This window comes from Glandiceps talaboti, chromosome 18 (assembly GCF_964340395.1).
Source record: "Glandiceps talaboti chromosome 18, keGlaTala1.1, whole genome shotgun sequence".
NCBI lineage: Eukaryota > Metazoa > Hemichordata > Enteropneusta > Spengelidae > Glandiceps > Glandiceps talaboti.
This window is the reverse complement of record NC_135566.1, coordinates 3,977,750-3,994,389: the sequence shown is the minus strand read 5'-3', so window position 1 is coordinate 3,994,389 and position 16,640 is coordinate 3,977,750. Positions and strand designations below refer to the sequence as shown.

The 16,640-nt window shown below is 33.9% G+C and overlaps 1 protein-coding gene across 1 annotated transcript in view; it reads left to right on the top strand.

Moving 5' to 3' along the window:
* The window catches only part of LOC144448859 (E3 ubiquitin-protein ligase DTX4-like), a 32,828-nt gene extending 19,462 nt beyond the window's left edge, over positions 1-13,366 (top strand). The window contains exons 2-9 of the mRNA XM_078139171.1: positions 4,170-4,914; positions 6,676-6,746; positions 7,755-7,910; positions 9,495-9,556; positions 10,331-10,474; positions 10,903-11,064; positions 11,744-11,833; positions 12,394-13,366. Of these exons, the coding sequence (XP_077995297.1) occupies positions 4,170-4,914; positions 6,676-6,746; positions 7,755-7,910; positions 9,495-9,556; positions 10,331-10,474; positions 10,903-11,064; positions 11,744-11,833; positions 12,394-12,612 (1,649 nt within the window). The 3' untranslated portion in view covers positions 12,613-13,366. The remainder of the gene's footprint in view (positions 1-4,169; positions 4,915-6,675; positions 6,747-7,754; positions 7,911-9,494; positions 9,557-10,330; positions 10,475-10,902; positions 11,065-11,743; positions 11,834-12,393) is intronic.
* Positions 13,367-16,640: the final 3,274 nt, after the last annotated feature.

The following is a 16,640-nucleotide window of genomic DNA, read 5'->3' as shown; positions in this document are numbered from 1 at the left end:
AGTCTCAATGGTTGCTGGGAAATATATCATGGCTTGTCTTGACATTTTTGTGTGATGTCTATTGTAGAACATGATTACTTATATTTCAGATTTCAGACAGCATTGCCACTATGCTACATGTACACTACATACTTTCATTATTGCCACCACACTATGCTATTTCAGTACTAGAACCACTTTATTGTAAGTTTTTTAACATCAGTGATCTTTTGGAGTAGGAAGTAGAGCAATAGGTAGGGTGTGTCTGTGTGTGTGTGTGTGTGTGTGTGTGTGTGTGTGTGTGTGTGTGTGCGTACATGCATGCATGCAGGCGTGCATGAGTGCGTTTATGTGTGTCTGCATTAAAGATTTGTTTATGTATGTGCGTGTTGGACTAGTCATGCATATTTTTGTATATACTGGGGAAGTTAGGCTGAGCTTTTCAGCTGTCGTATAAATACAGTACAACAAAGTACAAATCAAAAGATTTGTTGAGTGAACAATACAACAGTAGTTGCTACTTTAAATACAAATGTATGAAAACCATGAAATAGGAATCTTTCATTTTGAAGTAAAGTAGTATTTGTTATACTTGCATTGTTTGAAATGTCCCAATTATGTGCACAGGATAATCAAATGAAACAGTCATTTAATATTTAACCATATTTTATTCTTGTTGAAGCAAAGACTATAGTATGTTTTAATTTCCTTTTTATAATTCATCTGCAAGCAAATCCTTGGATAGATCACATCAAAACTGTTCTGCCCAGGGAAAAAGAAATCCAATTCTGGAATCAGTGAGATTACAGTTATATCGTGAAATCCCATTGTAGTACTTATCAAATGTGGCATGAATTGATTTATTGTCCCATTGTTGGCTGCAAAGTACAACTGAAGAGATGTAATTTCAAACCTAATGGAATCGCTGCACAATAGTGTTATTTGCCTTCTAAGTCAATTTGACATGCTATCGATGCACAGCAAATTTCTTGTGACATACCTAAATTTGGTTTTCCCCAAACAATATGCACCATGTGGTGACCCCTAAAAAACCTGTAGCAATTTTTTACGAAACATCAAATTTTGATATTCCCCTTATATTTATAATATGGTGACTCAAAAAACAGTGAGCACAGCTGCACACTTCCTAATTTAACATGGCAATGATGCATAGCCATTTCCACTGATATAACAACATTTGATGTCCTGCTATCCCAAACTGTGATGCCTCACACACAAAAAAATCATTTTTTTTATCATTTTGGATTAGAACACAAAATTTTGTCCTTTATTAGAAGGCACACTGCTGAATACATAGACTACATTTAATAAGCCATGTAATAGACTGTACTTATATAAAAGGGGTGCCTGGCAAGTGTGATCTTTGCTGTACAATAAAGCATCTGCTTCAGAGAACACATGCCAGGCACCAAGTAAATGGAAATCACAGAATAACCCTTGAAGGCATTGTATACAGTACAGTTTTCTATTTCCGAAAGTCTCCGTGGAGTAATGTGCCTGTCATAGATGAAGCTACGGAATAATAGATCATGAAGGATTGTATCCCAATAATTTATTTCAAAGGCCTTTAAATCCAATTCTTTGCAGGAAACTATATGGAAATGAGGCAAGTGTAGTTTGTTAATTTTCAGGGACAGAAGCAGTGTCTGTCACATTGCATTGACAATCTGTGTTTGGTAAAATAAGCAAAAGTGAGATGATTAGTTTTACAGGAAATAGTGCAAGCAGTTTCCAAGAAAAACAGTTAAAGTTGTCAGTATTCCACAGTAGTTTGAGAGCTTACACTGAAATTATCATGGGTCATGAAACTATAGAATGACATGGGATTAATATGTGGGACATTTTTAGTTTTTTTTTTAAATTTCAATTTGAAATATTCATAGTTTTCGGAACATATTACTCAAAGTACATAATACAGATCACACTAACAACATACATGTAATATCAATGCATGATCAATTAAGCCCATCATGGAGAGATAAAAATTTTGCAGATATTTCAAGCTTGCATTTCCAAAGTGATGATATCTCACTGTGCTTTTAATATTGCATTTGTAATTCATTTTATTTCAGCTATCAAACTGATGAAATTTTTTGTCATTTTATTATTAATTTGATTTCAAATTTAGAACTATATAATAAGCAATACATTTTTCATTACATTAAAAAGGTCTGGAGATAACAGGGAAAATAAATAGGTGGGCTTCGATATTTTGAAAGACACAATTTTTGTATTTCGCAATATTTCTATTATAATATTATATTTGCAAATTCATATTCCTAGTCATGATGTCAATGTTAATCATGTTTGATTCCAGGAAATTATGCGTACTTTACCAAAAGTACAAGGGTTTATGACCAGGAATGGTTGCAAGGTCCCCTAAGTCACTCATATTTATAAGGGTCTAGTATAACCAGAAATAGTTCAAAGACCCCCTAAAGTCACTCATATTAGTCATAGCAGAGTTAAAATATTGAGTACAGTCTACATTGTACATCTCGTATTTGAGACTGTTTTATACATGTACGACATATACAAAACAGGAAAGCTATCAAATGTAAGTTACCTATTATTATTTATCAATTTGAGTCTTTATGAGGACTACATTTACATAATACTTGTGTTTTAGTCAAAAGTTTGTAGATTTCAAACATGTTCTTGTATGTACATATTATATTTCAATGCCTCCTCTGTATCTCAAAAAATAATCTTTGTCATTCCTGTTGTAACCACATGTACATCATCACATGTATATACATGTTTTACTGAACAATTTTTAAAAATTACAAAGATCATGACGAGATATCAGCATGCCTTACGGTACTATTTGTGCAAGCTGATTGAATTATAGATTTATTTGACATTTTAAAAATTAGAATTATGTTTTCATTACTTACATATAGCATGTCGCCAATATTGAGTGGATCTCTTGGAGTGTTCTAATTACATGGTCTGCCAGTATACACACTTGCAGATAGGCTAGCATTTTGTACGTTATCTATCAAATTTTTTCATTAGATTGTCCTGATACATTATCAAGTCATCTACCCAACACAGACACAGCTGGTAGTCAAATTGATGTCTGTATAAGATACCATTGTAGGCTAGACAGTGTAAGGGAAGTTATTATAAGTTTGTAGCTGAAAGGAGAACAAAGGCTGCATAGCAGATTTTATCTTGGATGCATTGCTAAGAAGAGCCAGAAAAGTCATTTTTATCAACCCTGCATTGTACAACCTTTGTAAATAGAATTATGATTGCTAAATCTGGTTTAGAAGAAGTCTGCTGCACATGTATACTGGAGTGAGGAATTCAGTAAAACTATAAAACAGTTAACAGTTAAGAGCTCCTTAAGCCAATTGCCCAAACAATACTACAGGCTACTATTCAAAGAGATTATGAGTTCCTGACTTTATTTCCCAGAATGCCTCATCAAAGTGTACAGCCAGATTTGCCAATTTTCATAACTCAGTTTTTAGAGATGTCACATGATACAGAATTGGTGAAAATTATTTTTTCAGGGTCCCTAACCATAATCAACCTCACCTTTGTTCGCCTTTAAGTGATGTCTTGGTAAGATACTGCATAGCTTATACAATGAAAAAGGGAAGTGATAGTTTAATGATATAAATTGGCCTTGCCTTTGTTCCCCATTATGGTGTCTTGGTAAGATACTGCATAGCATAGACAATGAAAAAAGGAAGTGATAGTTATGTATATGCTTCTTGCTTAATACTTTTAGAGCTTACAGAGTGGCCAGGATACACAACTGTAAAGAAATCTTATTGTGTAGTATACATGCATATTGTTCATTTGCATAAACTTAATCTTATCAGCCTTTTTCGTCATCAACCAAAAGATCCATACAGTGGTCAAAGTACTGTTTACAAAGTTCCTAAACATTTGTATTTCACATGTTTTTGTTGAATTGACACACCATCTTGAGTTTTTGAACGTCAATGAAAAAATGCACTTTTGTATCCATCCTGTTCACTCCAGGGTCTGTGATAAAATGAAGGCTGCATTGGACATGTACTGAGTATAATGTATGTTGAGTGGAACCATAGACCCTCCACCAATGAGGATGGAGGGTCTATGTTGTTGGAGTTTCTATAGTGGAACATTATGCATTCAGCTAGTAATGGTGTTGTTTGTTTTTTATCTGACAGGTACGTCCAGACCTGTACGAAGAAAGAAGTATGCACAAAACTCAGCACCAGCCAAAGGAGTAGTGTGGCAGTGGTTGGGCGACATCCCTGGAAGTTGGAATACCTATGATCTAGAGATAGGTTGTCTATTGGAGGCTGCATATGTAAACAAACAAACTCAGATTAATCTGAGTCACACTGCCTGCAGACTTCCCTATATTGTTGACATCACAGCAATGACCCAGGTCAGGCAGGGGTCAGGCTTCATACGACAAATTCGAAGGATAGAGTTGCCAAGTGTTTATCCACCTGCTGGCAGTTTGGATTCTGATTCTGATTCTAGTTCTAATTCCACAGGCAATACCATTAGAACAGTCACACCTTCCTCTTATAAACTGAAACATTCAGTGTCTGCTCCTTGTGGAATTAGTGATTCTAATCCCGGGAATATCCGTAGCAAAGTTAGGCGTTCCAATTCCACAAGGCTGTCGCGGTCGGATAGCAACGATTCAGCTACAGCTAATGTTCAGTCGAGTAGTTCCATTGGCAGTACTACAGATGATGCCACACCATCTACAAGTGGTATTACTTCTCCAAGCAGTGATAGTGGCATAGTAGCATCTGCATCCAGTTCATCTGTTGGCATGGCAACATCACCATTACCCTTACTGGCGGGACCCTCCAGTAGTGCGTCATCTGCCTCCACTTCAGCATTAGTGGCTGTCCCATTGCCACCATCATCAGTCCCTGTTGGAAGAATGGTCAGGTAGGAATAGTTGCATTAACGTACACCTTACATGTTTGTGAGATCAGAATAAAACACTCAACTACACTTACACACGCTTGAAAGGGTTTTACTTTACAGATGTTTTACATCCCCAGCTGCCTGAAGTTGAAACATGACTCCTCCTTATTTATAACACCCAACAAACTAAAATTGATTTCCTTCCACTTGAAATCACATACATGTATTTGGAGGCAGATGAAATAACTAAAAAATGTGATCTGTTCAAAAGAATTTTTAACCCTGAACTCTTTATTGATAGTATGTAAATTGAATGTAATAAATAACTGTACTTCTAAATCACCTTACAAATAATTTCATGTAGAGTGTATAAAATATACTTTAGGATATACTTTTTCATGTTTTCATGATATACATGTATACAATGTATAAACAGTACAGCTGAAGAATCTCTGATTCCTTGTTCAGTGTCCGCCTGATGTTGACACTTGGCTTAGCCTATTGTTGACAAACAGTTGGTGCATGCATCAATTTAACCCTTTCAGTTGCTAACACATGCTGGTGAGGTGTTTAATAGTGCCAGTGCAGTGTTAGCACTGAGCTAGACTGGTGTTAACATAAGGCTAGTGCAGGTACTAATTGGAGAGAGATGAAATAACTATATCTCACCCTGGTGAAGTGTTTGTGCCAGCCTGTTGTTGGCACTGTGCTGGCATGATGCTAGTCCAGTTGGAGAGCGATTCTTTAGCTTAAAAGTTGAATATGTGAGGTATCAGTATAGAGATATTCACAATTAGGATATAAAGAAATTAACCTGACATGATGACATTGACATAGACCTGTTTTTGTAAATTCAATATTCCTGGCCGGGTGGCAATTTCAAAATTAGGAAAAAATAGCTAATTCCACAAATTTCCAATATGTTTGTATATTGCTAGAAAGTAGTATTACGGTACTAATTCCTTCAAAAACAAAAATGTTAATTTGAATTATGCAGAAAAGTTATCACATGTATATTTTTTTATTTAATGGAAGATTGTTTCAGTCTGATTGATCATCCATGCTTCGGCAAATACAACAACTTGACAACATAAGTAAAAAGAAAGAAGAAGAGTACGATAATTATAAAAATACGATGCCAGTTACAACTATCTAAAAGTCTGCAGGGAGAATATGCAGATTATCAATTGAATGAAAAAATATTAAGTTACCTTTTACAAGTTTTTTAGTGATGTCATTACATCACTGACTTACACATAAGACTGGACCAGTATATGTGATTACAGTAAATGTGATTACACAAGCCTTTAAGGCTTTCTTTCTTCCCTCGTTAGCCATAGTTAGCTTACTACTTTACATGGCAATCATATTACATCATTTTAATTAAGATCTATATGGTTACACTAAGTTTGAATCAAACTGCTTGGTAAGGTACTAAGGTGCTAAAGCAGTCAAAGATTTGATCTGTTTTTGTACTCGTTCACTGTTGATAGGTTACGCTTTTGATATCCTTTGTCATACCTCTATACTGATGTCACATTATGTTAGTAAGCAGTGTGTGCTGTATGCAAAGACATGTTAAAACCAAACTTTCTTTTTGAGCCATCACATAGTAAGAGATATGGAACACAAAATTGTGCTGTGTCACAAGAATTATTGTTAGTGTCAAATTGACATAGAGGGCACACTGCTTTGGAGTAAAATAAAGAGGAATACTGGTTACCATGGTGATATTTTCTTGCTCTACTAACCATTGTCATGGCCATTAACACTCTTTACCAGGTCTGTTTCTACACCATGTACCATATCCACTAGTCGAGCTCATGCTACCACACTCAGTCCTGTTATGACAGGTCAGTGCAGCATAGTAACACTCATTTTACACAATCACTTTTGCTTTGTATTCTATGTGTAACGTTGAGACTAATTGAACTCTGTTTTCACCTATTCATGTTCAACAGTGTACTGTGATGTATCAGGAATAGGACATTGATATATAGCAATCTATATCACTTTGTTAGTGATTAAAGTCATAAATTTGGGGGTTGAGGTCAAAGCTGCCTTCAGAAGAGGAATATATAGTGACATAGATATATTTGAAGAGTAGATTTTGAAGAGATTGCCATGATTTGAATGTGGAAAGTTAAAAATGTGAAAATTAAGTTGAATTTTGAACAGCAATTAGTTAAAATGATATGCAAAACTGTAGGAAAAATTCAAAACCATTTTACATGTACTGAATATAGTGAAAACTATCAAATTCTTCATGAAATTTATAACATGTATGTGCTCACCCTTTATGTGTTCCTGTTGTTCATTTGTGAACTTGTATAAATCAGCAGGCCAAAATCATTGGATTGATATATTGTTATTGCTTCCCTCCCTAATGAATGAATGCATGCATGAAATAAACCAGACATGTACAAGTACACCTAAGAATGCTCAATTTCATCTACATGTACATAGCCAATACCACAAACTGTCATTCAGTTATTTTCAATTGACAGTAACCAGCCACAAACCAGCTCAGGGGCAATATATGATTTTAATCTGTGCTTTGGCTACAATACATATTAATGGCTGCTTCTACGTCATGTCACATTTTCAACAAGCATAACCGTAAGGTATTGGTATTATATAGCATAATGACATATCAGTAAAATTTTTAAAAATGTAACATAATGCCATTGTTAAACAACTATACACTTCTGTCAACTATATTTCTGTAAAATAATATGTTTAATGTTATTTCTTATATATTTCAAAATATGTTGTCACACATATATCTAACTATGATACTAATGCTGCTTAATATCATTCTCATCATCTGCTGTCACTTCATCTGTCACCATGGCAACCAGGTATGACATCTATGTTAATGTCACCAGCTGTTCCCATAGTGCTATCTCATCCACCTGTATTAAGAATGACACCTCCACCAACTTCTAGGAATGACTGCAAACCAGTACCAGGAATCAAACCACCAAAGAAGCGAAGACGACTTTCTCTCATGAAAGGTATAGTATTTTTTTCTAGCTGCCTCAACAAGCTCTGCCGTGAGGAGCTATAGGAATGGGCTCAATACATCCCATTGTACAAAGATGAGATGCAATAGTGGGCTGTGGCACATGCATGTACTTCGCATCACTTCATAACTTGACCAAATTTTGCAGAATAGCATAAAAACATTTGTGTCATAAAAATATTTGAGGTATATTCACTGATATTCATTGCTCAATAAAACTGGGGTAAAAGCAAGATTGGTTATTTTTGTACATTCTGTTGTGCATCTAACATTTACAATGGGCTCCATCTCACCATAATACATCATTTCTCTAACATGCAATATGCAATTTCATTCAAATCTGGCAAAGGTTGCATGTCGTATGAGATATAGGCATGTCACAGCTCCACAACATATGCAAATTTGATGGAATGACAACCTTATTTGTAGTTAAAAATCGATGTTTACTGCATAACTTAAAAAACTTTAATATGTAAGACACCATTCAAGTGTCTACCCCTATATTATCAGGTTAAAGCTTTCGTTTAAGACCTTGATTTTTTAACCTTCAGAGTCAGTTATCAAAATCGCACCATTCCTTGCATATCACACACATTTTGAAGTATTTATACTTCGCCAATTTTTAAAGTCATGTTTACAGGTAATATAGAAGAGATATATACACAAGCACTGCCATACTTTTGGTGTTCATATCACTATTTTACTGAATGGCAACCATATTTGTTTTTAAAAAATTCAGGATTTACTGCATAACTCAAAAACTGTAGTACATAAAGACTCCATTCAAGTGTCTACCTCATACTATCAGGTGCCAGCTTTCTTGTAAGACCTTGACCTTTGACCTTGTCTTTTCAGGGTTAATTATCAAAATCAAGCTATTTCTGTTGTATTTAAATGTGATCAATTTCATAACTTGTCCAAAGGTGATACAAAACAAGAGACATACACACATGGATCATAGTACTATATTATGTAACTTTTTTCTGAATGGTGGCCACATTTGGTGTAAAATCTACCATTTGTATAGTACCATTTCAAGAACAAAAAAAACATGACACATGCACTTCAAGTCTCTATCTATAAATTATCAGATATGACCTTTCTTTTAGTAGTTACATTTGACCCTGAACTTTACCCTCTTAGTCTCACTTAAAATCCATTTCATCCTTTAGTCACACAGAAGTAAAACTATTTGATGGGGTCTATGTTTCCTTTGAAGACTTGTTATCTGTTGTGTTGTAACTCTTTTCAATAAATTGTGTTGCTGTTATGAGCATAAGCTTAAGTACTGCAATATATACCAGAAACTTGTTACAAATGCCATAATGTTGTAAATTTTAATTGATGCATAGAATTGAATGTTTATTTATGCCCTAGGGTTGTATTGTACCAAGCAGAAAACAATTTCCTCTCATTCAACCTAACAAATTATCTTCAGTAAAAGTTGTTTTACCTTATTAGTTTACTATTTGCATACAAATGTTAAAAAGCTGTCATGTTTTTGTATTGGAGTATTTGAGCACAAAATTACTCTTTTACCTCACTAAGTAAAATGTTCTGTGTTTTTCACTTTCAGTGACAGACCCAGAAGATGTATTAAAACACTATGTTAGTAAAGTCAAGAAACCCCCAACAGAGGTAAGACAGGCATGCTGTAAAATTTGGAATGAAAGTTGTATTTTAACGTTCATAGTAAGTATAAAGATGACTTCATTTCATTGAGCTGCTTCACTAATTTTATTCACAGGCATGAGACTAGAGTTTGACTTTCACTGCAGTTTAGATAGAACACTACTTGAAGTACATGTACTAAGTTACATGAGTTACTACTATTAATAGTTTATATTTATCTTTCCTGTATGAGGAAAGAAACCATAGTTTTGATCTCAACCAGTGTACAAATATATCTTAAATTATATAAAAATGTATTTTTGTGTATAACAAAGCAGCACAGAGAAGCCCCTGTAATATTCATTTTTAAAATGTTTTTTAAGCTTTTGACATTTCAGATAAGAAATGATTGAAAGTCAGTGAGGGTGGTGTTACTTAATTCATTCTGTGTTTCTCATGACTCAACTAATCCTATATATCTTCAGTCTGGTCAAATAATTTTGAATTCATGCCCTATGGCTAGACAAGCAAAAAATCACAGCATCACTGACTATCAGATGGCAACCCACGAGCATGTATCTGAGTGAAAGTTATTATTGATTGCTGAAATTTGGGAAATTAAATGAAAGAAATGGTTTGTACTGACTTTAATTTTCATTTCTAAGACATTAATGTAGACATACATTTTTTTATATTTGAAAATTTTAACCAACCAAGGTGATATGAAGAGAAATGTATAATTAAGTGAGGCCACCCTGATGGTTGTGCCATGCCTTGATTTAATTTATTTTCACTCCACAGGACTGTCCTATTTGCTTTGAAGAGTTATGTTCATCCTCTGGATATGAAGAAAACAAAGCCACTAGTATAGTCTTTAAACTTGAAAAGTGTAAGCATATATTCCACAAGAGTTGTTTAGCAGCCATGTACAGTAGTGGACCAAAGGTAAATTATATAATATATGTTATGCAGTGATGTGCTATATGTCCTGGCCTTTCACCATTCATGTTGTGTCATGCTGTGGTGTGTGTTACATTGTGCTGTACGTACATGCACATGTGCATGCACCTATGCACGCACATATAGGGTACACTGTAGTTTACTGTACCATAGTGTGTACTGTACATAGTGTACATGCATGGTTATTAGGCAAAGTGAAACAGGTTGTTGTTGATGGATGTCCATGTTATCACAAGAAGTAAAATATATGTATATCACAAATGCAAGGAAAAATGCTAGGTCAACACTCTTTTCAAGCGTGAAATTTATACAAACATAATACACCTCAATCGATATAATTAAATTTCTGAGACATGGCGTCTGTTCTGCAACTACTCTTTGTGATATTAATGACATTTTTGCAACATTCCCAGGATGGCAGTTTACAGTGTCCCACATGTAAGGCAATTTATGGAGTCAAACATGGAAACCAACCCCCTGGTAGTATGGACTATCATGTTATTCCCTATTCCCTACCTGGATATAGGGAATGTGACGCCATTAGAATTATTTACAATATTCCACCAGGAACACAGGTAAAGTCAGCACTCACAAAATCAACTTAATTAATACACAGATGGGTTCCAATCAGTGTAGTGAATGACTCGGGTCACCTAACTTAAAGCTGCCACCAGTACATTGTTATGACTTAATGTTTATAGCCCTCACTATGCTGTCAATAAGTATGACTGCAAGAATTACTTTTGAGGCAGTTTGTGAAATGTGTGATTTACGCTTGACATTGGAATCCTTTAGAAACTATATTGAATTATAAATGTGGATGTAGCTGTATTTATTATGTGACAACATTTATGTGTAATATGATGCGATAACATATGCACTGCACCAAAAATATTATTTGACGCTATTAGTATTATTTGTAAGGATAACAGGTAAAGGCAACACTTAACTTAATTTGTTTAATAAATGGTTATATTAATGTCTGACTTCTTTTGAGTTCCAAAGAGTATATGAGTACAGTTCAAGGGCACCCTTCCTAGATAGAGTCATCTCATTCAAAGCTTTCAATAGGATTTGTTCAAATCATGACATGTTTATGATGTGAATATATTATGTGGATATATATTTTGAATATTTTAATATCATTTCCACTAGATTAAAAATTATACAACTGAAACTATAAAAAATTAAGTGAACAACAAAATACATTTGTCAATGAGCAAATAGGTTCAAAATGTTGTGTTTTGTTCATAGGGTCCTGAGCATCCACACCCAGGGAAGAGATACTCGGCTAGAGGTTTTCCACGCCACTGTTATTTACCAAATAATGACAAAGGAAGAAAGGTAATTGTGAATTATTTTTATTATTGTGATTTGTATAAATTGACATTTGTGATTTTCCTTATAAAAGTGTCCATCTTATTAGCTAGGTTTGTGACAACTTTACTCAGATTACATACATATATCAAGTCAGGCACTCAGTTCTTATGAGACAGTCTACAGTAGTACAGTTTGTCTAGTTTGAATTCAAGATAAACGCTGTTTATAATTGCAAGTATTAGAGTGCTCAAAATTGTTACTGTACAACTGGATATAACGATACTACACACACAATATAGTAATATCCTTTTTCACATTTTTTGTACAATACATGTACAGTGGCACTATTGCAGTAATTTCTACAACCATGCATACATGTAGAAGTATTTCAGAAATGCATTATATTTATGCAAGTGTCATTAGTATTGGTAAAGGGAGATGGTACCTATACCTACATAAATGTTCCATCCACTTCACAGTTGTTAAAGTCCCATACATGAAAATGCTTGGATGCCTAGATAAGTATAAAATAGACAGTTTAATCTGGCTGCAATTAAGTGATAAGGGTTTCTTTTATTCTGAAGGTACTACGATTACTGATCACAGCCTGGGATCGACGTCTTCTATTTACTGTGGGTATTTCAGCCACCACTGGTGAGGCTAACACAGTAACTTGGAATGAGATTCATCACAAAACAGAATTTGGTTCTAATCTAACTGGACATGGCTATCCAGATCTTCAATACCTGGATAATGTACTCATGGAATTAGCTTCCCAGGGAGTTACAGAAGATGACTTGTGAAATGATGTAGTTTCTACTGAGGAATTCTAAAATGCCAATGCACTGAACAGATGCGCACTGGAAATTTTACATGCTTCAGATGTTATACTGCCCTCTACAGTTTACACTTCATTTAGGGTCACTTTTGTCTTTGTATGGCTGCAATATCATATATGTTTATAGAAGGAAGACAATGCTGTATAATGAAAAAGATGACTACGCATATATGGCAATTGGTCAAACAAAGAGATATGTTGGAATATAGCTGTGACCATTAAGTGAAAATTTGTACTTCGATCTCTGTGTACCTAACTCATCAAGCATACATTCTTCAGCTGTGTGTTTTGATATGATAATTGTCATCTATGACTGTTGCTATATTTAGCTTGAATAAAAAGTAAAAAAACGAGAAGACTGCATACCAAATATAAACACTATATGGAGAAAATGGGTGGCGAATTTGTGGACCAGTTCTGCATTGTGTGCCTATTTTAATGTATCATCAGGTATTGTTTGTCTTCAAATACTGAATGTAAAACTTTAACTTTTATATACTGGGGAAAAAGACAAAGTTCCAGCAACAGGAACTTTAATTATGAAATTTTCAGACAAGTGTTTATTTTTCATATTTAGAAATATGTTACATTATTTAAATGTCATATATTCAACAGTTTAATTGTTTCTTTTGCTTAATTATGATCACGTCTTTTGCAAACTTTTTGAAACTATAACATAATAATAATATATCAATGTATATTTCTTATATAAGAAAGTATGGTGCCCTTCTACTTAATCTTAGCTTTTCTCTTTATTTTCATTTTAAAAATGAGATTTTGGTTGTTATTTTAGTTTATTACCTCAAAATCACTTCTAAAAACAATATAATAACTTTGTAATATTTTCAACCCCTACATACTGAGTAGTTCATGTACCAGGATTCCAACTCCAAAGGAAACATTTTTGTTTTATCAAGTTATGGAATATACTGCATGGCAGAATATTCTTTATTTTGATAAAAAAAATATTCAAAGTTAGTTTATTTGTGCTCTTAGTTCTGCATACCAGGTCACCTAAGTAGAAATATACATGTATGTGTAAACTTTTACGGTAAAATCTTTCACTCCTGGAATCTCTTCCTCAAATGGCCCAATGCAATATAGCAACATTTACATGCACAGCATGTTATATTATTAATTCATGAATGTCATTTTTGTATATCAATTCAAATGACCATATATGGTCATTCTCAATCTACTTCACTGTATATCAATTCAAATGACCATATATAGTCACTCTCAATCTACTTCATTGTAAATTAATTCATATGACCATATATGGTCATTCCTAATCTCTTACTGTAAATGAATTGAAATCGCCATATATGGCCATTTTCTATGGAGGTCACTCAAAATCCAATTGAAATGACCATATAAGGTCACCTTCAATTTACATAATAATGTAACTAATCTTCAAAGACTATACATGGGCATATACTTTGAACACTGCCACAAGTGTCCATTTACAAAGTTGAATTCTGCATGGCTGAATCTCTAGGATATTTCTGTGAGTTTCTGCCACATCATAACTTAATTGATCTACACACAAATTTGGCTGCACAGTAACATACAATCACCATGCATAATCTTACAGATACAGCTAGAATTGAATGTACAGGCTTTAATCTTATAATTTGATTCACAGTCTGTAACTTGATGGCATTGGTAGTTATTCATGTTTTATATATTTTCTAAAGTGCTTATGTTATATTTAACTTGCATCATACAGCTGGAATTCAGTCAGGACATGGAATTAACATAATCATTCTCACAAGCCAGTGTCATTCTCTTGCTGTCATTACCACAAAGACATTTTGGTGGATACCCAACAATTTGCATATTAATTCAAATGGTATAGTGGTCTCATTACCTGTTTGTGCTTGGTCATTCACCTTTGGATCAAAAGTCAAGAATTGCCTGATTGACTGCCTTGGTGCATGGAGGGACATTTATACTTAGCAGTTGGACAATTGTTCAAATGGAAATGATTGTACCAGGAATGGGCTTTTTGGGTCAAAAAATAATTTTTTGATAAAAACTTAAACTTTAAAACTACTGGGCATATGTGGCTTAAATGTAATGAGATGGGTGTTCCTTGGGATGGGTAGATAGAAAATTCTTCAGTGCAATGCAAATTAGGTCTAAAAATGTTAATATATATCAAAAAGATATATCTCGGGGAAACTACGCAGTGAATTTGGCTGGAATGTGGTGGTGTTGTCTCTAGAGGTGTTATTCTGCAAATATTATACAAGACATAAATTTACACAACTGGTCTTAGCAACTGTGACCACATCCTTAGCAACAGCCAAATGCCAGTATATTTTGCAATGATAATTATATTATTGGGTGGGCATCGAAATAAACACATAAAATCTTAGCTATAAAATGTATGCAGATATGCCTAGCAACAAGACCATGCCTATAACAAGAGCCATGTGATGGTGTATATGCCAGATGTAGTTAGACAAGTAGATAGATATTTAAAAAAATGACATTTAATCACCAAGCAACAAAGTTACCAAACATGCAATAGTATGATGTTCATATTGCATATAGGTATTACAAGAGGAATGAGATTCGCATGTTGATAAAAGTTTATCACAAACTGTACAGTTGTGCTAAAATGCCATTGCCATACAAATTCTTCACATGTTGTCTTCAGGCAGGTTAACTCAGCAAAAAAGCACTCCTGTTACAGACTGTGCCCAGATTCAATGAAACACCATTATGTTTCAAAAGTGGTATATGAGGGTCTGTGAGATACATCTCCATTTTTAAAATATTGTCCTCAATTTCTTACACACCTTTACATCATTTCCTTAATTGTCACAAAACAAAAACAACACCAACAGATTTGTGTAGTTTAGAACTGTTTAACCTGTACATATGAGTAGTAGTCTTGTCAACTCAATTGAATTTCAACATTTTATGCTTATTAAAGTGAATCACAAGGAAGATGACATAAGTATGCAAATAAGGTCATGACATCCATACAAAATGGATTTTAAAAGACCGTAATAACTGAGTTTGCATGCTTTCTTGGCAGAAGTGCTTTACATAATAATTTTTATTTACTGCCTTGTGCAAGTGAAACAGTGGTATGTAAACTATTGTAAAACAAATCTTCTAAACATTTGCTGTAAATGCAAAAGATATATTCATGTATTGTAAATCAGATCTTCAAAACACAACTTGAAATGCAAAAAATATATATCTTGTTGTTGTATGTATTTTGGCAATGGATTTATTTTTCAGCTGAATACATACAGAACTTATTTCCACATGAAATTAGATCCTGCTAACATACCTTAAAGTTATGTACGTAATGCAAATGAACTTGTGTTGTTAGTGAAGGATACACTAGCGTGAATTGTTGGGGCCTGCTATGGCATCCTGAACAAAACATGCACACAGTAACATTTGAACAGACCATTTCATATATTGTGAAATGTGTCGGCAACAGTTACAAATAAAAATATGGTGAAAAATACAAGTTATCTCTTTCATTTTAGCTTATCATCATATCAAACACCTCACATGCATGTGTTTATTATCCAGTTATCATTCCAAACACTACCCCCTCTCTTTTCTAAAAAAAAATCCTCAAAGTATGATAAACATATAATTTGACCCAGGTTCATTTGACCTAATAATACTATATATTAGCCTTTGAAATGGCCTGTGATGAATTTTTTTTAATTAAAAGGACTTATCAATGCAAATATATCGTTTACCTTTAACTACAAGCCTGATATGTTATATTTATTCTATATATTTTTCTCTTGTAAACTTTCAATGTACCTGACTTTCTTCACTGCCTTTCCACTCATGACAAGTGTTATGCATTCTGATTTATTTATTACTGCTCAATTTGTATGTATTCTTAAAGTACTGGAGCAATGTTCCCTTATGTGTGCTTGCAATAAAATTTGCTATTATATACATTCTTGTGGATTCTTTTCTGAATAAGAGGAATTGAGATGAACAGAA